The sequence below is a fragment of the Bemisia tabaci genome, chromosome 6 (genome assembly GCF_918797505.1).
Source record: "Bemisia tabaci chromosome 6, PGI_BMITA_v3".
NCBI lineage: Eukaryota > Metazoa > Arthropoda > Insecta > Hemiptera > Aleyrodidae > Bemisia > Bemisia tabaci.
Genome location: NC_092798.1, coordinates 14578361 through 14606069, shown reverse-complemented (window position 1 = coordinate 14606069; position 27709 = coordinate 14578361). Strand labels below are relative to the sequence as shown.

Sequence of the window (27709 nt, the reverse complement as noted above, 5' to 3'; positions counted from 1 at the left end):
GAACATTCGTTTCATTTGACTGAACTTTGTTCGTCAGTTCACTCTACCGCTGGAGTTCGGTTGGACGAATCGAAAGTTCGGTTGGCTAATCGAAAGCTCGGTTTGGCTAATCGAAAGCTCGGTTTGACCAATCGAAAGTTCGGTGTGATCAACTGAAAATTTGGTTTGACAAACATATCAGCTGGGATGATATGGAACACAGAACCTCGGTTCGTACGCCCGAGCTTTTATTCTCAGTGAGTCCATTGAAACCCTGCAAAAGTACATATTTAAGAATCAGCACTGGGAAAAAAAAACACATTGGATCTAGAGTCCAGATTCTTGAAAACATTGACAAGAAAAAATACTCTCGATTCAATCAGATTTTTGCATAAATCAAAAGGAAATCTGCTCAAAATAAGAGGCTCGGTTCTTGATCTAAGCAAAAATCCGATTGAATCGAGAGTATTTTTTCTTGTCGATGTTTTTAAGAGTCCGGACTCTAGATCCAATGTGTTTATTTCCAGTGAGGGATTTGGCAACGTTGTGCTGCACATACGGCGTTCTAGCTTGGGACGATGACCGCGGTGGCGCTAAGAGGAGCGCGAGGCGCTAGCGATGCGGTCGCTGCAGGCGAGCAGGGCTCCTGCTCCAGCCTTGAACTCAAACAACTTCATCTTGGACTCCGATTCCCATCTCTATAATGAAAATCCGGTGCATCCGAGCGCCTTGATCCGAATACGCGTCAACGCCCGCACGAACCCGACACGCTCCGATCGACCCCCGCGCTCGGCAAGAACCGCGTAACTACACGTACGATTCCCATTCGGTTACGTGTTTCTTCCTGGACGGGGCAGGATATTTCCCTGAGTCGCAGTTTTTTGGGTGGGACGTCACCTTCGTCGGGTCATCCGAAAAGTCACGTTTTTGGCGGGTCGATGATCTGGGTTCGGATCAGAGTGGACTAGGAGACAGGTTGTCAATTAAAGAATCACCCGGTTTATTCCTTGACGAAAAGTTCATCCAAAATACGTAGGACCAATGGAAAGTTTCCGAAATCAAAGCTTGCACTCAAAAAAAAGTATGGGAAGAGTGACTTACCTGTCGCGTTATGGATCAAGGAGCCATAAAATATAGTTCATGGAACCATGCTCATAGGTTTACGACCGATAAAGTATGGCTCAGAAAGCCATGCTGTAGACGGTAAGTCACTTTGGTTAGAAATTATGGATCTCCGAGCCATTTTTAATGGGTCTCAGAGTCATAACTTTTTTTGAGTGTGGTTTGCGTAAGTCGGATCCAGACACCTCGAACCAAAAGGGGGGGGGGGGGTGTCTCGGAGGGCTCTCCCGGAAAATTTGTGAAGTTTTGAAGTTTTGAAGCATCGAATATGCAGTTTGAGTCAATTGACAAGACTTTTCTTCATGAATAATTCCCAAGTATACATACGTTCTTCCTTCCTTCTTCCTTTTCTTTTTCTTCTTCATTTTTTCGGGCGAACATGGGGGGGGGGGGACGCGGACGCCCCCTACACCCCTCCCTCCTATCCGCCTGTGAGGGACCACGTGTCAGCAGAGTAAGTAGTAACGTGTCACGAAGAACGTCTCGCAGGAAAAGTTCATCTGAAATACGTTGGACGATTCAGAAATTTCCAAAATCAACTTGATACACCCTCTTTTGTCATGAAACTCGATAGATGCTACTGATTGGTGCTGATGCCTCCATCGATGGTAATCAGAGTGCCGTAGGAGTGACCTAGGTTTCCTTATGGCGGTCATCAATACAATTTGACCCATTTGTAAAGCTATCTTTATCTAAAAGCCAAATTTAGGCATCTAGAAGTATTTTCATGGATATGTTAAGGGCATGATAATGGAAACCTCCACAAGGAGATGCTGCAAAGTATGCTTGTTTCACGAGTATCGAATTTAGATTGAAGTAACACCAGTGGCGTAGCGTGCTTTTGCGATAAATCGATTGATTTGCCATTTAAACCTACGGAAAAGGATCGATGAGCAGGGTGTTCTCAACTCTTTACTAAAGCTTCAAATAGGGAAATATCGATTTATAGCAAAGCACGAATAGAAAGGGAAAAAGGCAGGTCATTTTCGTTTGGAACCAGACAACGAGCGACCCTCCTCTGACCTCATAGTCAAAGGTGGAGACTTTCATTTCTTTCAGGGGCCCAACATTTTTTTTTCGGATAAACTATAAGGCAGTGACGGTCATTACCTTTTTGTTGACTGTTAAGAGCTTCTTATTGTTAGCTGACTGCTGGTAGTGCCAGTTAAACAAACGGCCTGCTTGCTGCACAAATTAATGGGCGCGTTGCTCAACAACCAACAAGTGGGTAGATCAACAGTTGAATGTCGGAGTCTCGAAAGTAAAAGCTTTTACCCAGTGGCGAGGCGTGAATGATCGATTATCGATTTTACCTCATTTGAAGCTACGGTAAAAAATCGATTATTATGGTGTTCGTTGCGAACGCCCTTATAATCGATCTTTTTTCATAAGTTTAAACGGCATATCAATCGATAAATCGCAAAGCACGCCATGCCGCTGCTTTTACCATTGCCAGGATACCACTGGAGGTCTCTCCTGACAGGTCGTAATGACGGAAAGAGTCCATTGGCGTGTGTACTTCGTTAAGTACATTAAAAATTTAAATTTATTTCAATTTAAATCAATCTATTCAAGCTTCCTACTTGCTTAACCCCTCCCCCCTCCAAAAAAAAAAAAAAAATATTGGTAAAAGAGGCTCAAATCTGTTACTGAATACAGATTTGGACCAAGCTCAGTGGTTTTTCACGATCGAAAATTTACAAGAGCCAGAGCTGACGTGAGAAGGGGATGAAGTTATGGTCACGCGTATGATTACCTCGCCTTCAATTATTGGGGTGAACATCACTGGAGACCGAGCAAAAGGACAGAGTTGCGCTAGTCACATAATCGTATCCTAATAATAAATGATAATGAAAGAGCAAAAAATAACCTGATCCGTCAAAACGTTCAATTATGACATCCTCCTTACCTAGAAAGAAGCACGATGAACCGAAATCAATCTTGTCCTCCCTCGACTCTCTGGAAGTCAGAGAGAACTTAAGGGTAGACATGCGCGAGAAGTCTCTATTTCCCAGCGGTCAAATGGGCTGATTGTTGAAATTGACAGACAAAGCGATGGACAAAGGAGACATAGGGAGTGTGGAGCATCCTATTGGTTGAAATATGTGTGGTTGTTACAGACCGAGGGGGTAAATGGTGGATTAACTAAAGGGTCTGTCGTGGGTTGCCGTTTTTGTCCATTTCCATTTCAACCACCCGCTTCTATACACGGAGAAAAAAACCTTGTGCGTGGGACCGGAAGTTTAGGTCATATGGATCTCTGAAGTTTTCGGATTGAGCATCTGAACACTTTAGGTCTAGCTGTCGAGGTTCGGATCACACAATCTGAAACTTCAGTTCTTACATCTGAAGTGCATCAGATGTGAGAACCGAAGTTTTTCGGATATGTGAAAACCGAAGTACTTCAGATGTAAGAACTGAAGTTTCAGATGTGTGATCCAAACCTCAGCAGCTGCACCTAAAGTGTTCAGATGCTCAATCCGAAAACTTCAGGGATCCATATGACCTAAACTTCTGGTCCCACGCACGAAGTTTTTTTCTCCGTGTACCAATAGGATGCCTTCATATCCATTTTGTCTTCTTTGTCTACCGCTTTGTCTACCCATTTTAAGAATCACCTAGCAGCAGTTAGAATTTGTTTTTATTTTATCCCTGTATTAAATCTAAGTTTTATTAGGGCTACTTCCAGAACTCGTTAGTGCTCGGTTCATAAATTCACTTATCAAAGCAGAGTGGCTATCAACGCATCCGCACCCATCAATAAATGTAAACAAATAAATGTGACCTGTTTCAGACTGAGTCCACCATCTATTCTTCCCTGGGGCCAGTTTACCCATTAGGCTAAGAAGTAGACTATGTTGCGCAAAGCGACGGAATTTGAGAGGCAGTCTAATGGATGAGGCCTTACACTGCACTGCCTTGCAATCAATATCAGTATATACCTATTTACATAAATTTTTATTTGTAGAAATAGAAAATAAGTCTTTAAACATTTTGTTTCAAGTAAATATCTCAGTTTTAGAAATTATACATATACTTGTGGTTCAACGAAGTAAACTCTCAAAGTGATATTGATCAAAAGAGCGGTATTGGCATCATGTATTTAACAACCCTTTAAAGTGACTTATTCGCTGGGCGTTGGACGTCTTTTACAGTGGCGAGGCGCGAAGGATCGATTATCGAGTTTCCCCTATTTGAGGCTACGGTAAAGAATCGATTATTAAGGTGTTCTGTACATAAATCGTTTTCTGTAGGATTAGACGGCATCAAAATCGATACATCGCAAAGTACGCCACGCTACTGGTCTCTTATCAAATAGATCAATGAGCCATGCATTGAAAATGTGACTCAATTAAACATTTCAAAACAAAACATGGATTGCGATCCGATATGCGCCTATAGTTCGCTTTAATTAGAGAGCCTCATTTCAAAAGACTAGGATATATTTAAATTTATAGATGATCTGTTTTTGCGTGCTAACGAAAACGAGGAAAATGCAGAGAGAGTAGAGCTCCGATGATACAAGGAGGAAATCGCTAGCATAGGCTGAAAGTAAATGTTCGCGCACGGATTTCGAAGAGTGGTACGGTTACAAAAGATGAGACTGATGTCATAAGCCAACGGATTCTGAATAAGCGCTTCTCGAGAAACGAATTTTATTTACGGATCAAGTTGATCGCCTGGGTCCGATTTTTTGGTTCATTAGCTAATAAGTCTGATTATGCTAGCCATGTTCCTCAAACTAGCCCCCCCCCCACCCCCCCCCCGCGGTGTATCCTCTGCTCCTAACCCGACTCGTATGAATTTATGAGCCGGGAGTACAAACTGAAAGCAGTAAAAACCATGATTTTCTCCTTCAGGTCCCCTTCCCCTACCCTATCTTCAAAGGAGTTAGTCAGGCGACCTTAACTAGAAACCCTTCATACCTAGAGTAGCGCCTATGCTATCCATTTCTGAATGGCTCCCCATCTTAAGCTTCACGTCACGAACGGGGAGAAAGATTACAGAAACTTGGACGCATCAGGTATATCACTATGGGCGCAATAGAGTCCTTTTAAACTAAGAGTAGAGACAATGCGAATCCATTTCCGATTGGTTCCCGTATTTTAGGCATAGAGTACATAGAGTCGTAATGCAAGTGGGAGCTGGCGCCACTTTTAAGCATTTTCCAGGTCCCAAATTCCGAGATTCCTGTGCGGCGCCGGGTCCCTTTTTCGATACATAATCGATTGTTTGCGATGCACGGGGACCCGGCCATATTCCACACCACCATTTTGGATCGAATATGTATCGAAAAAGTGACCCCGCACACCGGGCTCGGAACTCGTCGAGCAGAACATGGCGCCAGCTCTCCCACTTACATTACGACTCTATGTATTCTATGATTTTCGGCCTTCACAATGTCACAAACGAGAATAAGGATTATATATACTTTCGCCAATTGCAAAGATTGTAAACTGGAATGGACCGGGGAATCAGGTGTGCGGTAAGGAACAAATGGAATGAGAGAGGGAACGAAGATAGGAATTCGCGAATGGGTTGATCAAAGATTACATAAAACGTCCGATTTGTGCAGTATATAAATACTACACACACAACGGGACAACACTGTCACGAACGGGAATAATCCCGTTTGTGACATCCATAGGCCGCGTTGTCTCAACTCTCTATAAAGGAACTACAGGGCGCAAAGGGCGCGAGTCAGAAACAAAGTAATGTGTTTGTTTACATTTGAACCGTCATGACGTAGCCACTAAATCAGTCTGATGGCACGGAGTCCCCGATGTATACTGCCTTCGAGTGTCGACTCACCAGTGCAGTGCAACGAAAGGCGCGTTCTAGAAGGGTCCCGAAGCCAGCGAGGATTTTGAACTTTAACCGGGCACCTCCGGAAGGTCGGCCCGGAAGATCCGGGCGCCGGAACCGGGGCTACTCGAGGGGGGCCCGGCAAGGACACGGCCAAGGCCAGGCGCCGACCTCGCGGGCCGAGGGGATAGCAGATAACGCGACGGGCAGACGCCGCTGCAGACAAATTGAACCGCTCTTGAAAGGAAATTAACACTGAACTTGATGGTTGAAACAAAACAACGCCGCCACTCATCCCATATTTTCATATCAGGGCTTGACACCTAGCCACCGTCAAGGCCCGCCTCACACGGAGCGGCGGCTCCCTTCTTCCACTCCTCTGTCACCTCGTTTTCGGATCTCCTCCAAGACCTCTACGACGGTTCTTCCAAGCCTGGGTACAGTGAGGGTATTGTGCTGCCGTACCATGGGAAAACGTCCTATGAACATTTGGACGTTGCCAAATTTTCTCAATGGAAACAGGTTACGGGTTATATGGACGTATTTCTATCAAAGGGAACTAAGCGCCAATTTGAGTTCCTTTTGAGGAATTTAGAATCCTGGATAGCGCGTTCTGTCAAACGGACCTGAGCGCCATGGAAAAGCATTGCGAGTACAGGACGGAATAGGCCGGACGCCCGATTCCGTCGCCAATCCAAGCCCCCCTCTACCTTCCTCACCCTATGGCGCTTAGGTCCATTTGATAGAAATACGTCTATATAGACATACCGTTCATTCCGGGTTAAGAGGCCGAAACTTCTGGGTGCTGAAGCCGTGGCTTCGACTGCTCCGGGAGCTAAGCCCGGAAGTTTCGGCCTCTAAGCCCGGAACGCGGACGATTTGTCTACAACCCATAAGTACGGCTTGCACGGCCGGAGTTCTTTTGCAGGGCTCTGATCAAATATGCGTTTCTGACAAACTAGGGGGCTATCTACGTTTCCTGACCGCTTCACGGTCTAACCTCCGGTAGCGATTCGTGCCTCAGGCTTCATACGTCACGCGTTCCTCTTAAGATTTTATATTACGGGTAGAGTAAGGAGAGTAAAACTAATGGACTGTCACGGGCGGAACTAGGAAAAGGGCACCTTCAAGGGAGGGGGGAGGGTTAGGGGGCAGAGAAAGTCGCTCTGCTGAAAGGGGTTTAAAGAACGCCAAAACAGGGGGTTGAGGAGGTATCCCCGGGATAACTTTGCAAAAAACGAGTCGTCTTAAAAGCAATTGATTGAGAGTGCTTCTATTAGGAGGGTGTCTACTAAAAGAGGCTGTACTTTTACAGTACAGAGTACTTTTACAGTACTTTTGCAGTACATTCCCAAGAAGTTCAGTGCTTCCTCTGACAGAAAAATTCCGTACTTTTTCAGTACCTCCATTTGATGAAATTCGAAAAATTTAAAAAATTTGAAATTGCGTCAAAAATGACACAAATTTTTAAAAATTCCGGACCTTTTTGCGGAATTTCCGCACTCTTTCAGTACTTCCGGACCGCCCTTAAAAAATCAGTACTATTTCCGGACTTGTAGACACCCTGATTAGAGATGATCGACACACAATTTCAAACATAACAGACATGCAGCCCGGTATCAGCGCAAGATATTTGGCAAAATTTGAATGTACAAGCAGCGTTCTTCCTCAGCAAGGCAGTATGGGGTGGGGGAAGGAGAGGGGTGGAGTGAATTATTTGCATCAATGGAGGTCTTCCATACGGTTGGGTTCGCGATGTAAGTTATGAATGAACACGCGTGGAACAACTTTGCCGATTTGCCTGCTTTGGTCGGACGAAGCATACCTGTGCAACAAAATGAATCTCAACCATCCGCAGTACTCAAAATCAACGATGGCGACGGTATTTCTACAGCGGTCACGCGATTTCTCGTTTCTTCTTGGTGCATCCTTAAAAATTGGAATTTTTTACGGAGTGGACGGCTAAAAACGGCAACAAACGGTCAGCTTTTGAGTCGTTGGTTTGTTGCCACTCCCAGAGATTTCGCACATTCCTTGGAGTCCGAATTGATGACGCAACAGTTACTTCCGTATCGTAGGTTGAACGGCTTGTCTCTGACAGCGAGGGCATCTTCGCTTGAACGATGACTGTCACGTTCAGCAGTTTGCTCACACTTTAAAAGAAAAAGAACTGCTGAGCCGGGGAAAATAGATTACTTTTTTCAATAAGGAATCATTATTTCTGGCCCATTTTAGAAACAACATACACACCATTGGTTTCCCTATGCAAATAAGAGCTTTTATGAGAGATCAAGAGATGGTGGCTCATTATTGCAAAATGCAATCCAAATATTCCTCGTCACATGGATAAGGTTCAACAATTCAATCGTGACTGGAAAAATTTGAGTACCTAAACGCACGGTAACACAAATTTCGATGTAACGTAATATGTACCAATTAACGTACCAATACAAAACTCATATAGAAATTATGATTACAAAATCTATAAAACAAACGAAAGTTGGCGCTTACCTAGAATATATTTTGAGCCAAGTTTCTGGAGGTTTCTGAACTGGTAGTAGCTGTACAGAACCGCGACAACTCTAATTAATGTCATCACGATGACATCCGCGGCATTCATTTCCTAGAAGAGAAAACAGTAAGGAGTTATTATTACCAACATTCAGAATTCAGATTTCAGAAATTTCTGATGAGCTATAATCGCATCAGTTCGGGTGATATGGCTCGGGGCAAAGCTCCGAGCAAAATAATAAAAAACCTGCAATCTGGCTGAAGCTGAAATGCACATTGTTGAACCTGCAACTGTTTGATAAGTAGGTCACTCGTGCAATTATGCATTATTAAAGCATCGCACACTTACATTGATACATAAATGTTACTTTTATCTATTTTGCTAGGGAATGACCATGCTTTCATTCACAACCTTTGACTCTTTACTTTACGCTCCACTCTACAAAGCTGAAAAAAAAATTCCTTTAAGGTCACTAAGTTTGAAGACGTGTTGAAGCAGCAGTTTTGGCATATTTTTATGCTTTCAAGAACAAAATGTGTAATTAGTATCGCATGCACGATTCCTGCCGTGCTAAGGAAAAACGCGGTACGAGCCTTCAGGCGTTGCCAAATTTTCTTGGACAAATCACAAATTTTCGGGAAAATTCGTAAAGATTTTCATTTCGATTTTTCAGAGAATTTTTTGCGTAATTTGATCTAAAAGGTCTGAAAATTTCAAGGAAAAATATTTAAAACTTTCCTCGAAAATGAATATTTTCTTGGAGGAAATTTAGCAACATTGGAGAGCTCATACGACATTTTTCGTTAGCATAACGAACAAGCTCTGCTATTTTTCCCCGCTTCCGACTGTTTTCCTGAGTAATGTCTACTTCATGTGCTCAGCTGTGTCATAGGTTAAACTTCAAATTGCATATCTACGATGAGTTACCAACATAACTAAGTCTGGTGGAGTAGCGCAACTGGCCATATTTTTAAAAACTTGATTAATTTTTTTCTACCACCATCTTTTTTTCTCTCTGTGCAGTAGGTACTGCCACTATTCCAGATAATCTGTAATAGACTCCTTTCCCTTCTACCACACAGTCCATAGCTGTAATCTTGTCTTTTTTAAGAATTGCCTGGTAAACTGCATAATTTTATTATTATTTAAGACAAAATGTAAAACGACCGTTTTTACAGGTCTGAAAATACTCCTGCATTATAAGTTAAAATGTATTTAAAAAAAAGAAAAAAGAAGAAAAAAAAATGCAACTATTCAAGATAATTTGTAATAGTCTCCTTTCCCTTCTACCACACAATCCATAGCTGTAATCATTGTCTTTTTTAAGAAGTGCCTGGATAACTGCATAATTTTATTAGTATTATTTAAAACAATATGTAAAAAGACCGTTTTTACAGGTCTAAATATACTAGATACTTTTATGTTAGAACGTATCTTTAAAAAAAAAAAAAAAAAAAAAAAAAAAAAAACTGATCAAGATGCGTGATCCGAAATAGAAAGTTCTCACTGTTTCTGGGAGCTGATTGACCTTTCTTTCTACCATTGGCGCCTGATAAACAAAAAAATCTACAAAACTGAGAGAGAGTCGCAGAGAGAAGATGGATACATGGAAGCGGCGCTATGGCTCCGGGACATGCATGTACTCCGAATGGAGCTGATAGTGAGTTTCGGATCGAGTTGACAGGACAGGAGGAGTATATGGATAATTGAGAGATACGAACCTCGGAGATGTTAGCCGGTCGGACGGGTTTCGAGTCGACGGCTAACATGCAGGCGGTCAAGGTAAGGGTAGCGACAATCACCTCCCATGGGTGGGAGGCACAGAACTCCCCGTGCCTCCAGAAGTAATCGGCCGCCATCGTCCTTTTTGTAACCTGCAACAGAAAAAAACAATTACATTTAAAACACATAAAATATATGTATGTTCCCCTAACGTGTTTGTGTCAAAGGCAATAGTAAAAGCAGGCATTTTTTCAAGTGCCTGGGATTCCCGGTCAGGTGACCTGAGTTTGATGGTCTCAGAAAGCCAATGAAGGCTATTTGAAACTTGTGAAAAAAAAAAAAATAATAATAGTCAAATTCCTAGGCCAATAGTCAAATGCTTAGGCAAATAGTCAAATGCCTGGGCAAATAGTCAAATGCCTAGGCATATAGTCAAATATTCTTACTTAGATTGAAAGTTTGATTTTTCACCCTAATTTTAGACAAAATAATTCGCTGCTCCTGTAAGAAAGAATTCTCTGTAAAAATATGCAGGATAAAATGGTATTTAGAACGATTGTAAGATCTTGAATGCACATTTCTTATCAAATTTGCAGCACGTCATGAGACATAGAATTTTTGAAATTTAAAAATTTAAAGGTGCTAAAGGCGTGTAAAAAGGAAGGAAGAAGGAAAGTTCGCGGATTTGAAGAGTTATTCTTCCCAAATCATTGAAAATCTGTGAACTCCTTGCCATAAATTTACAGAATTCCGTAAACTGATTCCTTATTGCAAAATGTAATCCATATATTAGTGACGTAACCAGAAGGGTCCAAGGAGTTTAAATCTCCCCCATCTTCCGAACGAAGAAACAAAAAACGTGCAAAGTCAGAACGAAGGAAAATGTACAACATGCATTCTCGCAAAAGCTCCTAAATTCTGAAAACGCTACGTCGCTACACGAATCTGAGACCGGCTGATAAAAATCGACCCTATTTATTTACATATTCGAATTTTATATTACTTTAATTTGGCAGCTTCACCGGGCTTCGGCCCAGGTTGCTTCAAGTGATAATTATTTTGCATTTCTAATTCTGTTCGATAAACATTTCACACAACACATTTGACGGAGGGAGCCTGCATGGTGTTACGTAAACTTATTTGGAGGATCGCAGGGGAACTCCGTGGGAAAGAGTGCGAACCAAAAATCAACGACAGTGCGTTGCGTAACGCGTGACGTCGTGACGTCAACCGGGTGAAAAGTATAAATAGAGAATAGAAATCTGAACGGAACTCGCTGCAATGACTTCATGCGGAGCATCACGTCGCGGCAGAAGCATCTGTGGCTCAACTCTCCGTGACATTCAAGTTCATGTCAGTGGCGTGGAGTCCCTCCATTCACACCTATGCTAAATAATCGATTTTTATCGGATCACCTGGTCCCTCTAAAAATCGATACATTTCCATAAGATTACACTGAAAAAAACACTCCGGCCGTGGGAGCCGCAATTACGGGCTATATAGACATACCGTCCGTTCCGGACTCAAAGGCCGAAAATTTTGGCTGCTGGAGCCGTAGCTTCGATTGCTCCGGGTTCAGAGGCCGAATCTACGGCTCCAGCAGCCGGAATTTTTGGCCTTTTAGCCCGGAACGGACGGTATGTCTATATAGCCCGTAATTGCGGCTCCCACGGCCGGAGTTTTTTTTTTCAGTGTAAATTCAGAAAAACAATGTTGCCAATTTGCTGAATCCGCCTGTGTTCGCAACGAACACCTTGATCATCTTCAAATCGGGAAATATCGATTATCGATCATTCACGCCTCGTCACCGGCAACCAGAGGCAAATCCAGCATTTTGGCAACACCGGAGTCCCTCCATTTATACCCATGCTAAATAATCGATTCTTATCGGAGCACCTGGTCCCTCTAAAAATCGATACATTTCCATAGGTTTAAATGAAGAAAACCAATGTTGCCGATTTGCTGTACCCGCCAATGTTCGCAACGAACACCTTCATAATCTTCAAATGGGGAAAGATTGATAATCGGTCATTCACGCCTCGCACTGGTTCATGTGTGTTTATTTTTGCGAATGTCTAATGGAAGAGGACTCGAATTTTAAAAATACTGAAAGCAGCATGTTGAGAGGCCACGCAACTACGGATGAGCGAAAGCTGTAAGTTTTGACATTTATTCAGAGCAGGCTTCTTGAATCGTCGTAAAAAATGGGTCAGCTTTACGAGTCAGAAAATCGTGTTTTATGGTAAGATAGTTGATTGCGAGCAATTGCAGTTCGACGCACGGGTCGTTTAGACACCGAGATGGTGATTTTGTCATCGTGCGCTGAATGTCGATGGATCGTAATCAATAGTGGTTCGTTGGATCATTTGGTTCAAAACGATAGAACACAATCCCAAACAAAAATTTCAGGATCTAAGTTAGAAAAGCTGAAAATGAGGGAATTCCCAACACTTTCGCTTTTCGTTGCCATGAAGTACTCATGTCGATCACGAAAACCAGTTCCCACATACTACTCAATTGATTTTCGAGGCTATGTTGACATGTTAAACCAATCTATATCGATACGATCTCAGCGATAGAACGCCTGTTTGATGTATCCGTATAAAACTGAAATTTTCGTGGGGGAGGGAAAAAAAAATTTAAGAGCAAAACCGCGTAACTCCATTGCGGTGTTTCAAAGTATCCTCTCCTTTTTTAATTTTTGGGAGAGAAACGAACCAACTGTACGGGTTGAAATCTATACAGAATATTCTGCTGACAGGGAAGAAAAACAAAGAAAGTTTCAAGAAATGACGTCAAAGTTTTCCAAGAAAAAATGAAGGACAGGAAATCTGCAACGTCGTAAACGGATATACGTGGTCTCGCATTTCGGCCACCGATATGCTGTTTGGTGTAAAACCATCATGAGCATCTCAGTTTAATACTGAATTTTAGCGCATGACGAGAAAATCATCATCTCTCTTCGGTAAGGACATGCAGTTGGACTGAAATTAGGAACTACAATTTCTGGCTAATTCGTAAAAACACTTACGTACAAAGGAAATCTTATGGTATATACGTTGTTTCTAAACTGAGCCAGGGCCGGATTTATTTACTTGCTGCCCATGGGCCGCCTGTATTTTGCCGCCCCCTTCTCATTCGTTTTGAAACATCAGTAAAAACCATCAAGTGAACGTGCCGGAGGGGGAGGGGTTCATAAGACGCGTTTACTCGTGTTGGACACATTTTTTGCGTAAGCCCTATCAGCACTACTAGCAAAAGTTCACGGAACTTGGCGCGATACTTAAGTTCCGTAAACCTATAGCTGTGTGGACAATGCCTTACATTTATTTGAAATGAACGAAAAAATAATGACAGAACAAACATAAATGTTGGTTAATAATTTTAACTTCCGCCGCCGCTCTGTGTTTGGCGCAATTCGTGAAGTATTCCTACAGTTCTGTATGCGCTATGTGTTTCACGCCGACCGCTGCTGCACAGCGTGCAATGCACGTACTGTGTTTGACGCAATGCGTGAAGGATTCATGCAGTCTTGTAGGCGCTATGCGTTTCATGCCGCCCGCTGCTGACCGCACTGTCTTTGACGCAATGCGAGAAGTATTCATGCAGTCTTGTAGGCGCTAATATGTGTTACATGCCGACCGCCGCGCCGCGCCACGCCGAGGATTCCTCCGTTGCATCTCCAGTTCTGGTCATCATTGCTCTCTGCGCCGCGCCGTTCCAGACCAAATTCCGTGATCGGTTTCTCTCTTAGTCTTAACTCGACTAATTAAAGGTGCTGTCTATTGTATCACAGAAAGACGAAAAAATTAGAAATACACTCTCAGGAAATGAGAGATTTTGTCACCTTTTCTTGTTTGTGATTTTATTCTGAATCCGATTTTTTTGTACTTGCTTTTAAAAAAATTTGCAAAATTTGCCGCTCCCTAATTTTGCCGCCATGGGCCGCGGCCCATGTGGCCACCCCCTAAATCCGGCCCTGAATTGAGCCAGAAATATTGTCATTCTGAATCGCAAAGTGCAGTCCAGTTAGAACTTGCTTATTTCGTTCATTCCAGTGACATTGATACAAACAGCATATTTTTATGTTGCGAATCACATGCCACGGTATCTTTGAGATTCTTAAATTATCTCATTTACCCGATTAACCCTGGTATTAGCGAATTCTTTTGAGAGGGAATTTAGGATTTTTCTCGGAGAGCGGAACAAAAATATTTGGACTTTGCGGTCTAATAAAGAGTGTAAAGCGCCGGGGCTTTAAAATAGCTTTGACCTCAAGCAACTATTCTGACTCTGGAGTGGTCAAATTGCATACTCAATGAAATGAAGGAACTTCGAACGAGCCCCAAGATTTGATATCTGCGGGTATTCGATACCTTGTCGCGGTTGTTGCCGTAAGATGTTTCGACCTCGAGCAACTATTTTGACTCTCCGGGAAGGAAATTGCATAACCATTGAAATGAAGGAACTTACGAGAGTTCATAGTAATTTATCGCTTGGCAGTATTAGTCTCGGTAAAAGTACGCCCCTCGCCATGGCAATGGCTCTGTTACGAAATACTTAAGTTGCACGTTGTAGAAAGTCGCTCAGAATTCACGATGAGCAAATAAGGCACGTCTAGTATTTACTCCTAATTCCACATTTTCAGTTAGAAATTTACGAAATTTTGAGTTTCTCACTTCAAGAAGTATATTTGGGAAGGGCACAATGTGATACAGATTAATTACCCCATACAAAGCTAATATCGGTAACTTCACGATTTCTCCCTGTCACTTTTGTCATTTTCCCTGATGTTTCCAGGTTTTCCCTGACTTTTTAAAATTCCCTGGCGATTCCAGGTTTTTCCTGCCTGTGGCAATCCTGCACGACAAAAAAAGTGTCAGGGGTTATCCCCTAAAATTGTGGTACTACCCCGATTTCTTGAATGATATGGACATTTCTAATTAATTGTATTAGTACCGAAACTCACGTTAGGGTAGTACCGCAACATTTGGGTTGGGTACCTAATTTATTGCTACCATAATTAATTGGGGGTAGTACCACAATTAATTGGAAATGTCCATATCATCTAAAAACCTCGTGCTTTTTTTTCCCGTGCGATATACAATCAATTGCTGAGCCAATTATTGTCGGATACACTGCACGCCAACTTTGACGACTTCAAACCATTTATTCAATGTAGAAAGGGTCGTGTTGTTTTCTTGCAGATAGCCTAAACTTTACCAGAGGATAAAACCTTGAAAAAACTGAGACCGTCTGTCGATGTGGTTGTCCGGAACGGTCCAAAAAAAATTCATCAATCGCTAATTAATTCCCTCTTTTTTTTTACATTGCGAGAGCTGGTACCAGTGAGCATTACGACAAAAAAAGGAACAAAGAATTTTTGTAGTACGTCGCGAGAGGGTCTCAATGAAACGGGCGTTTTGCATAAATGCTGTCCCACCCACGTGAATCACGAAAGAGTTCCATTCTCATGCCCGGAAGCTTCGACAGGTTTACCCTTCGCAGGACACTGCGAGCTTTCACGAATGGTTATCCTCTGTTTTTCGTTTTTCCTATTTTATGAACAACGAGATCGATAGATTCGGAGTTCGATGACCGTTACCATCGAATTTACGGTCGTTGAGTCTTCCGTTTCAGAAACGTTCTTTCCGGATAACGCGTCATGCATTTTAGGTGTATTGAAAAAATTCATTAGGGAGCGTTTGTTTAGTTTCGTTTTTTCTTTTAATTAGAAATTATAGAAAATATAGAAATTAATACCCAACTTTATCTAACATTACCCAACTTTACTTAACCTTACCCAACTTTCCCTTACAGGACCTAATCCATTTTCACAGAACTTAACTTTCCCCATAACCTTATCCTACTTAACTAAAGTTAAGTAGGATAAGGTTATGGGGTTAAGGTTATGTAGGTAAGGTTAAAACCTTACCTACCTAATCTAACCGTGCATGTCGTGACCTAAACTAACCTTATCTAACGATACATGACCCAAACCTCTCCTGCACACTTAATTTTTTAATTTTACTCATGAGGAAAATATTTTTCTGTTTGTTGCCGCCATGCAACATTACCCGATTAATTAGAAATGTCCACATCATTCAGCAAATTGGGGTAGTACCATACTTTCAGGAGATAAGTCCTAACACTTCCTTTCCGTGTTCACGAGTTGGCTGCCCTTTTGGGCACTAAAAGCTCCATGACCTGACCTCAAAATTATCGACATGATGGCAGATGTGAAACTCCGAAAATCCATCAGGCCTTCACCGATGCCTCCGCGAATAAAGTTAGGGCCCAGAAATGCAGCCAACCTATGAATTTCAACTATTCAGAGCGATTTAGCAATACAATTGTTACGAACCATCGTTTATAAAGCACGTATTTGACTTAGTTTTTGCATAAATTTACTCATTTTTGTGGAGGAACGATCATTTATGTACTTTCTTAGCCATCTTAGTTAGAATTGGAATCTATAGACTGGCAGTGAAATTTTGTGCGTTAGAAGTTGGTTAGAAAGGTGGCTGCACTTTTGGGCCCTAAGCCCTCCATGAAGCGATCTGTCCATACTTTCGCTATACAGGTGCTCTACCCCATATAGGTACTCTACCCATTGTTAGAGCCAAAATCTGTGTCGGAAAGTGGAATAAAATTGGTTTTAGCATAGACGATGATTTGAGGCGAACTTCGGCGACACTGCCTTGGACCCTTTCAAGGAACACCGGCATAGCTGAGCGGCTGCGACATCTCCGGCGGCCGTGCGGCTGCGACACTCACGCTCAACTTTCCAAACCAACAAAGGGGGCATTCACAACCGAACGAAATTCTTTACGGAGCCACGACCAATATTTGCGCTGAGGACCCGTAGACCTTGCGTCAAGTTTACTCTGCCATCCGCGGCGGCCGCCGCGCGCCGCACGCAAGATCCGACAGCGGCAAAACCCGAATCTCCAATTTTAAGCATCTACTCAACCAGGGATGTGGGTTTTTGGGGAAATTAGAAACAATAGGAATTTTGGGGAAAAATCTAATTTTCAAGAATACCTAATAGGATTTTTGGGGGAAAATGAATTTTTAAAAACGCGAGGATTTTTGGGAGAAAATTGAATTTTTATAAACACGAGGATTTTTTGGGGGAAAAATCGAATTTTTAAAAATAGTCAATATTGGTCTAAAAATCGATTAAAGCCGAATCGATTTAGGTGTAAAAATAGATTTTCCTCAATATCGACTGTCATGTAGATACACTGAAAAAAAGTATGGTTTTGAGCCTTGAGCTAAAGTGATATGGGTACGGTAATCACCAACAGACTCTATTGTAGCAAATACCGTAACTCTAGTCGCATCCGCCAATGAAATTGGTTCGACGGTACTGTTTTCAATTTTCCCCTGATCCAACGAAACGATTTCGAAGTAACCAAAAGTACTTTCGAAAGTGTTTCGAAAGTACGAGCAGTTCGATAGGGCAATCATTTAGTCAGGCTTTTGCTACGGGGGGGGGGATTAGGGGGGGATTTCTCGGAGAACCCTTTTCCACCTTCTTTCCCCCTTCTTTATTGCTTCCGAGTGGGAAAAGCTTGCCCCCAAGACTATCTCCTTCCCGGCTAAGTGCCTAATTTCGAGACTGGAATTTCGGTTTTTCCAAAATGAGCTACCTGTTGCAGAACCCCAACCTGATGCTACCTGATAAGCTGCCCTTTGCTTGATACTTGAAATGCATCGATCGTATACAGAATCAACTGTGTACCACAGACACACAAAAAAAGAAAAAGAAAAAGAAAATAGTAGATACTAGAATGTCTAAATCGCGAGTAGATCGACTAGGGCTAGACGTCTGTCCGTTGACCAGACGTCTAGAACTCTTTCTCATGATATACGTTGCTTACAGTATTGCCTATTTCATCGGCATTTCTGAAAATGAGTGACTTTAAATACTAGATCTCATAATTTAGGCAAGAGGATTTTCGCCCACGAAGACTACCTCAGAGCGACTGAGCGGTGGTGTGAATATGTTATGACATCCCACTACTGGTAAGCCCCTCGACACTTTGAGTATATAAGAGCCACAGAGGATTTATTTAGACTCACCTCAAAATTTAAACCTCTGCCTCACGATACTGCTCACACCTTTGTGTTAAAAGCACGGGGTTTTCCGGTATATTTTTTGAGAAGTTGCAAAACCTGCATCGTTATCAAAAGTTTTGCAGAGAAATTAAAACATTAGTTAAGATGGGATTTCGATCCCCATGAGAGGAATAATAGACTTAAGTCCAACGTACTTAAGAACCAATCCGAAAGCAGCACCGTCCGGGCAATACTCTCCCTATGGATATGTTCTGGGATCTGCGATCGCACAAATGTTTGCTTCAAAATGTTTTGCTTATTAAGGACGAACTTTCTTTTCGCTTTCGGTTCGATGTGCGCGTCGCGTGTCACAGAATCTCTTTTAGATTGACTGCAACTTGTAACATCACAAAGGTGCCAATCAGGAGTGGAGGGTTGTTCCATCCTCTGCGTTTTGAATTGAACCTTTTTTCGAGCACATTGAGAGATGTTTAGGAGTTTGCCCCCCTCCCCTTCCAACATTTTGCTGAAATCAAAATCCCTAGAAATCGGCCAAAAATAATGAGACTCTATCAAACGGTATATTTCTACCTTCATTATATATCGACAGCAAATAAAAGAAAGTTAAATCATTGGATTAAATTAAATTATTGCTTGCCTTACCTAAAATTGATAATTTAAAATGAATTTAAATTGAGGAAAAACAGTGTTGCCAACTTGCAAAATCGTCACTTTCCAACGTACGGGCGTAACTACACTTTGGGAATCAGGACGAGCCTTATTTCCCATATAATTTTCTGCTTTCCAGGGCTCACGGCAAAATACGGGTGAGAGCAAACATTATTAATTTTAAAACAAGTTAGAGGGATTTTTCTCGGAGTGCAAGAGAGGGATCGCGAAAATCTTCATCAGAAAGCTGGAAGCTATTTCCTTTCGAAGGAAAGAAAAACATTGGTGAAATGAGGCAACATCACGATGAACTTACCAACTTTGGGCTCTAAACTCTTCAATTCTGGGTCAAAATAATTTTTTCGAACACGTATGTTAGACAAGGTTAGCGCCTGACCTTCCATAACGATGGCGCAACCATCATACGCGACCGTAACTTGAATGCGCGGTTTCAAAATCTCAAAATATGTTTTAATTTTCACCGACTGAGACACGCATTCTCTGGGATTTTTGGAAAGGGACCTCTGATAAAACGGAAAAAATGCACGTAAGAGGTCCGAAGTATTTTTCGTGATAGATGCGACCGGGCGTTGCTATGTCACTGCTGCTTTCAGGATTTCATTTTTTTTCCTCCTTTTTTTTTTTGCTTTGCTTTCCGAATAAAGCGGGTAAAAAAATGACCGAACATAGGAAAAGATCAAGCCTGATTTGTTTGTATCACTGTGTTCCAATCCGAGCAGTGATATTGTGCGGGTTATCTGATAAAAATTAAATTATCGATGAGATTTTAAACGCTGGAAAGCAGGATTTGCGGAGTCTTCAGTGCGGTCGCTTGAGATCGCGTGAGAATCATTTTACATACGTATAGAGAAACATAGTTCATCGTTTAATTTCTTGAAAACAGAGGTGCGGTGACACTTCATTTTGCTTCATCAGTATTCTATGAGCTCTCTGGATTCCCAATTTTTAATTTTTTTGTCATTGTTAAGTTTTCCAATTCACAATAGTTTTTCAAAAACAAAATTAAAGACTTGCGAAAACCTGTTTTTTTTAAAAAATTTCCTAGGATTTTCGGAGACACAGAAAAAAATCCTGGTCAAGAAGTGACTTAAAAACCGATGTTTCATCTTCTTCAACCTTTAATACCTGTTGTCTAAACATTAAGTAACAAATATATAAACTATAACCACGGACGACATTAAATTGGAAATTTTAAAATTATCTACACGGCAAAAGTAAAAAAGAAAATATTGCCTGGATGGTCGTAAAAATTACACATATAAAGCGTTATTTCAGAAATAACGAGTTCATGTTGGTGATATCTCAAAATTCAAGTATGTGAAAGATTCTTCAAGGCATTAGAGATTAACCGGGGCGAGTTCCGTGGTTTTTCGGCTATTAGCTGATAATAATTTCTAGATGAGCCCGCTTTTCGTCTGATTTTTGGATTGTGACTTAGGTTATTTTGAAAAAATCTGAACTTTAAAAATATGATAAGAAGCGCGGGTCGGGGTTGCGTAGTAACAAGGGGTGGAGACTCTGATTTTAAAAACTGGGGGAGTTAAACAGTTTCAGGAAAACAACTCTAAGAGATATGGGTCTCGCCGATTTCTATGCAAAATTATGTACCTACTTACATATTTAATTTGTTGACTACCGAAGGAATTTTTTAGGACGTTTTTTGTAATTCCTCTATTCTTTTACAACGTTTAGTTTAAAGAGCTTTCTTTACTTGACGCGTGGAAACTATTCTCTTACGTGAAGTTTGATATAATAGCATATTAGGATTTCCGCATGTCCGTTCATGAATTAGCATTTTCAAAATGCAGATTTTTTTTTTAAAAACTATTTGTTTAAAAGTAGACACATCGATACAGAGAAAAAGTAAAAAGAAAGTAGCCGGGGAAAAAAATTAGAAAATAATGATGGGTTTGAAGGTAAACAGGTCGCTTTCCCCAACAGCAGTTTGAATATTAAGTCAAGCAAAAGGGTTCGAATAAATTTGGTTATTTTCCACGAATTAAGTGACATTTCGCTAAAAAAATCTTGGCTGAGGCGTAGAAGGTAGGCTGACATGTATTTAGCTGAGAATAATATTATAACGTCTGGTAAATGAAATATAGAATACATTGCGCATGTTTTTAGTATTAATTTCTTGGAGCTGTTTTAATGCCAGGAATCCGCGTGCAATAGATATTTCCGGTTTAGTGCAGTGATAACTCTCCAATGCAAGGTTACCAGATCGTGAACTAAAAGGTGGATATTTTACATGGGTTAAGAACAAGGCAAAAAACTGACTTTTTAGCACCATCTGCCAGCTATGCAATCGGGCTGGGAAAAAGTGCATTTCGAGCAATCCTTATAATTTCACAGAAAAGAATCTGATTAACTTGTATATTCACAATCAGTGATGATCCTATAGTGAGTGGTTGTTGAGTGTGGTTTGCCAATGTAAAGTTTTGAAACTGATCGTAAGCAATTTTCCAAACCCACAGGCACCATGGCACTGAATGCTCCTAAAAAAACAGCCGAGGGCCCTAAGGAATGAAGACCCTAGCTGAACGCGGCCCCCAAAAAATGAAAACCCTATAACTAAATGTGGCCCCTCAAAAATTGCCGCAAATCTAATTTTACAGGTAGGTGAATTTTTGTCAGTCGGTGCAGCCTGATTATTGAAATTTTTTGTTTGTCGGATCGACATAAATGACATAGGTTAAAAGGCGGAGCGTGATTGGTCGGCTATGTCTTATCGCTGCCTTATCGTGCCTTTGTCAGGTGGAATGATCGACATACTGTCGGAAACTTAAGAGGTGCCGTTAGCTTGTCGATCATTCCACCTGACAAAGGCACGATAAAGCAGCGTTAAGACATAGCCAACCAATCACGCTCCGCCTTTTAACCTATGTCATCTATGTCGATCCGACAAACAAAAAATTTCAATAATCGCCCCGGGACTTGCAATGAAACGAGCGGTTGCACTCGTGACACTGCAGATTTTACTATAGATTTTATTCAATTTAACCTAAAAATTGAGCCTAATGGGTTAGATTATCTCGTCAATCTTAAAGGTTAATGTTGAATAATAATTATAAGTTAACCCGTCTTACACGGCACGCTTCATTGCATCAATCATTCTTAAAAAATCTGCCATATCCCCAAAGGAAATGGAGACCCTGGCCAAAGTGGCCCTTAAAAAATATTCACATAGTCTTAATTCTTTTTATTGGTTATCTTTTGTCAATCGGCACGGAACTAAACATGCAAAGCAAGCAGTATGCACTCACGGCTGTATTCGTTACGTTTTTTCGCGCGTAACTTTTACTGAAGGTATAAACAGGCAAAAATTCGATTTGGTTCCTAAAATAAGTAGGGGAAGACGGGGTAATAAGAGAGTGGGACAATAAGGTAGATTGGATTTTGCCGCTCTCCGGTGAGTGATAACAGAACTACCGCCGTGGGGAACGAATCTTGGTCCATTGCCGTGTTTTGTATTTAATTCCGGGCCGAATCGGAAAAAGGGCTGGGACAGGACCAGCGTGTAAACATGACCTCTTTTTGAACTGGGTTTCGAAGTTCGGGTACCTCGGCGCTTTAATCAACATAAAGTCAAGTAAACATTTTCATAAAAAATCGAACTGTATATCATTTTGTAGCTTAGGATATGGGGCTTCTTCCTGATACTTGGTTTTTTAGATTAGTTTTTTTTTTTTACTGATTTATAATGTTCTACTCTTATTGGCCCCAAGCGGTGACCCCTGTGGCTAATAAGAGAGTGAGGTTATGTCAGGGAGGGGTACAATAGTAGAATGAACACTAAAACTGTTGGTGATTTTTTTTTTCATATTAAATGACTCGAAACCGAAAAAAGAAGGGCCTGAGGGTGCCTTACACTAAAGAGAATTGGCAGGCACACAGGGGCAGGGGGATTGGGGTTTTTTTTTTGGGTATGGTTTTGATACAATTTCTAAAATTTGCATTTTGAATTCATTTCTTAAACTTAGCGATTTTCAAGTGTCAAAAGTTCATAACTCAAGAACTATTAGTCCGATCTCACTCAAATTTTGCAGGGCTATTAAGAGTAATGTAATGCTTGATCTTATATACTTTTTCATGCTTACAATTAAAATTTCATACGAGATACAGACCTGCTCTACTATTACCCCAGGGGGTACAATAAGAGAAATTTTTTTTTTAAAATATTTACATTTTTTTTTTCGCTAAAATAAAGCACGAAAAACATTGAAACTTTGAGGAAGTGTTACTCACTGATAGGTGCATATGCCCTATTTTTTTCAAATTTGTAACTCAATTACAACTCTTCAAATAAGGGTGTCACTCTCTTATTACCCCATGGTCTCTCTTATTACCCCGTCTTCCCCTAGTGACCCTTTAAAATTAAGTTTAAAGAGCCAGACGGCTCCTAAAACTCAAGGGTGAGGTTGAAACGCTGGAGCGAATTGGAAATGAAAGTTTTAGTTGACGAATTCCCAATCATGCGGTGATCGAACCCGATTTGGTGATAAACGATTTTGCTTCTGCATCGTTATTTCGTCCTCGACGACAAAAGTTAGCTCTCTCGAAAGTTCGGGGCACGAAAGTTCGGCTGGGGTTACTTTTGCAATGATCTATGATCTCTTAATCTGAGTAGCACTTTCCTGTTTGGTATCGACTCGTGCATCGCCCCAGTTTACATTGAAATCAGTTCATTCCTCTTTTTTTACTCCTTGCACATGTTGTTTGTTATCCATTGGACCGCGCTCAGCAAAAAAGAACCAAGCCACATCGACTATCGCCGAATTTAACAGGGCAATTTAATTTTTCATGTGAGAACGTTTTTGCGGAAGCCTCAAAAATGATTGAGGAATTTGCTTCGCACTATACAGAAAACTCACTGAAATTTGCACCAAAATCTGCACAACCGTTTTCATGTAAAAAATTAAATTGCCCAATTAAATTTGGCAAATGCCATGTGGCTTGGTTCCTTTCTGCTTAACGTGGTCCAATTATCACACTGCGTTTTTAGATAGGGTAATGGACCTTTCAGAGGCTAATCTAATGCGGAAAAAGCAATTTATTTATTCACAAATTTGAATGATCGTTAATAAATACGATGGCGACATACATTACAATAACAGTAGAAATCAATAGTCGATTGACACGGCTAAGACCTTTAAGACGGTAATCTGGAGCGGAAAAAAAAACAAATAATTTTCTAATTTTAGGGATGCTTCGTAATTATCATTACGATGAACTTATAAAATCCGGATAAAAGAGAATTTAATTGAGCGTGGCTATCAAGAGCTTTTTTTAGGAACATATCTTAGACGGAAAAAGTATACATAATATCCGAATGAAGAGAGGTGGTGGCGGCTACACCATGTTTAGACGTAAAAGTGGCCACAAAAGTCAATGACATGGATACAAAATCAGTGGAAATTGTCAAACTCCCTGCTTTAGCATTCCACGAACTCATGGAAATCTTGAATCACGTGGATATCATATTTATGATGACATTAGCCGTGGAAACAAGTCGTGAATACGTGGCTTGAATTTGAAACAGGGCCAGAAAGTCTGACAACCGTAACGAAATTTTTTATTCGTAGAACGCACACAATTTTGATGAATTTAATTGTATAATAATGTGACGTTACTTTTTTTGTTTTGATTGAATAGTTCACACGTCGTAGATGGCAAAAATTCTGAAATTCGCAAATTTTTGTGCAAGATTAACGCCATTAACGACGCCAAACAGAATTCTGTACACGATAAATAACAGGGCGTCAAGCATACACACACACACTAATATCAGCTCGTAAAATACTTTCGAAGTGTGCGTTGGGGAAAATTTTCTCTTATTCCGATCCTCTAGGATGTGCTACTAAATATTCCGTGAAAAAAAACACGAAAATTGTCTTTACTGTTAGAGATAAACTTAAAAAACAGCTTATTCCATCCTGTCCCGTTCCATCTTGTCCCGTTCCATCCTGTCCCATATGTTTCCATCCTGTCCCATGTCCCAGTTTAGTGGGACAGAGTGGAAAACTGTTACAACTGAGACTTGCTTGTTTAGGCCCTGTAGGCGCTCTTTTCTACCGATTTAAGTGAAACTTGGTAGCCAGGGGTATTTTTTAATGGAGAACTCGAATTTTTAGTCGAATTTTGAAAATTCGAAAATCCAAGATGGCGGATATGACCTAAAATGCTATCGCAGCGCCTAATCAACTGAGACTTGTTTGTTTAAGCCCTGCGGGCGCTCTTTTCTACCGATTTAAGTGAAACTTGGTACCCGGAGGTATTTTTCAATGGGGAACTTGAATTTTTAGTCGAATTTTTGAAAATTCGAAAATCCAAGATGGCGGACTTGACCTAAAATGCTATCTCAGCGCCTAATCAATCGATCTACGCGAAACTTGGTATCCGGGGGTATTTTGAAATGGGAAACTCGAATTTTTAGTCGAATTTTCAAAATTCGAAAATCCAAGATGGCGGACGTGGCCTAAAATGCTATCTTAGCACCTAATCAATCGATTAAAGTGAAACTTGGTACCCGGGGGTATTTTTCAATGGGAAACTTGAATTTTTAGTCGAAATTTCAAAATTCAAAAATCCAAGATGGCGGACATAGCCTAAAATGCTACCTCAGCACCTAATCAAGCGATTTACGCGAAACTTGGTACCCGCGGGTATTTTTGAATGGGGAACTCGAATTTTAGTCAAATTTCCAAGATTCGAAAATCTAAGATGGTGGCCGTGGCTTAAAACACTATCTCGGTGACTAACTAATTGATTTTAATGAAACTGGACCGGAAAACCTTGGTATTAGGAAAAGAAAGGAAATTTTAATAGGGGTGCAATAGGGTTTCTTATGTATCTTAGCTACGAAATCGAAAAATTCCTGGGTTTTTTCCATCGTGCATAGATTCTTCCGGAAAATTGACTCTACTGGAAAAGCTAGATTTTTAAGGAAAATTCCGATTTCTCCGGAAAAATTCCGAACTTTCCCAGGATAAATCGCACTGATACAGTTAAATGGAGGTGTTCTTCAGAATCAGCGCCAAAAATCTACTCCAAAACCATTGGCAAATCTTCGGAAAATCAAAAAAAAAAAAAAAAAAAAAAAAAAAAAAAACGTTGACCGGTGTTAGTCCTCAAACTTTTCCTGGCTTTATCTCCACTTCAGCGGGTACACGCCCACTCGAAGTTTTAAAATTCGGTGTTTTTGATCCATTTTGTATTGCAATATTCCAAGAAATAAAAGCTTCTTCTCGTGTTAAAGGAAAACAGTGCGCATTTTGATAAACAGACGGAACTGTCTAAAAGACAAGCAGAATAAGCTCCAGATATCTTTCATGACGGATGATTTTTCCTCAATTTTTTTGGTTCTGCAAGATATGAAAGGGTTACATGTTTTCAATTATGCTTTAATTTAGTGCTCGACGATGCTTTTATGACAATTGTGTTCAATTTTCAATTAAAAGTATCATATGTCACCTCTGGGACGAAAATTTGGGAAATCAGGCAAAATTAGAGCAAATTTTGGGAAGTGATACACTTGACGGTGGAAATTCGGGTTTAAGCCCAACTATTAAGCTCGACGAGCTATATTTCCTAAGTCTACACCTAATGATAGTCAAAATAAAGTTTGGTTTGCCCAAAAATTCACAAAACAGCTCCCGTTTTGCGAAAAAAGGGCTCTGGCATCTTTTTTTTTATGCAACTTCCTGCTGTAAATTGCACACGACTGAGTCAACACAGAATCTTGAGAAATGAGGAATCAGTGATGGGATTAAGTTGTCTGCGAGTCTGTCAAACTTGACATCTTTTGAGAGTTACGACCTAGCTTCAAGCTTTACCACTTGCTACAAAAACCTCCAACGGCTTCGAGAGTAGCACATTAAGGGCAAGTCTGCGCCAGATTTTTCAATGGGTTTTTATACTAACGCTAAAATTACTATGCAATTATTCAATTATATTGAAAATCGGTTAGTTCATGGTATGAACAATGAAATCAAAGCGTGCGCTGGGTGCATGGTGAATTGGATTGCATTTTGCAAAAAGAAACCGAGAGAATTTCAATGTCGCTAAAAAAGTGCAATTTTTTTTTACTTTGCAATATAATTGGAACAAGTTTTATTTGTACTCCTAATAAACTGTAAATTCAAGACGAAAATTACATTTGTAAATTTAATTTGTTGCATGATTTCAGTATTTTATTGCAGAGAATGTAAGTGGCACAAACTTAGCAACATTTCGATGGTGAAACTACCAAACCACGTATCTCGGTTTGCGACGTCGCAGACTTCCGGTCATACTTTATTTTTTAAATGAAAAACTACGTAATGTCCAGTCTTGAGAATTTCTGTGATTTTTCCTCTTCGTGCGAAGAAAATTCTGTGAAAATTTCAAGGAATGATATTGATTTGGTCTACTTCAAAAAAAATAAAATGTGAGCGTAGATTTTTAAACACCGGAAACGAGATACGTGGTTTGGTAATTTCACCGTCGATTTGGAATACTCTTGGTTCCTTTTTACAAAATGCAATCCAATTGCACTACCCTGACTTTTCATTGTTTTAACACATGGAATTCCCTGACTTTCCAATAATTTTAGGGATTTTTTTTAAATTAAAAAATACGATAGTCTGGGTGGGATGATAAATTTCAGAGTTCCGCGGCGAAATTCCTTGATCAATCTCAGATTTTTTAGGATCGGGCAAAATTCGTTAACTGATCAAGTTTTCACAACTTTTCAAGGACTTGCCACCCTATGCAAGGAGCAAAGGCGATACAGATATTAAGGCTCCCTCCGCTTTTACTTGACACTTTGACGCAGCA

The 27709-nt window shown here is 40.7% G+C and overlaps 1 protein-coding gene across 2 annotated transcripts in view; it reads right to left on the bottom strand.

Moving 5' to 3' along the window:
- The window catches only part of LOC109043605 (3-hydroxy-3-methylglutaryl-coenzyme A reductase), an 89861-nt gene that overhangs the window by 36313 nt on the left and 25839 nt on the right, over window positions 1–27709 (bottom strand). For both annotated transcript variants that reach the window (XM_072301560.1, XM_072301561.1), the window contains exons 2-3: window positions 10141–10293; window positions 8419–8530 (exon numbers count right to left, since the gene is read on the bottom strand). In XM_072301560.1, the coding sequence (XP_072157661.1) occupies window positions 8419–8530; window positions 10141–10278 (250 nt within the window). In that variant the 5' untranslated portion in view covers window positions 10279–10293. The remainder of the gene's footprint in view (window positions 1–8418; window positions 8531–10140; window positions 10294–27709) is intronic.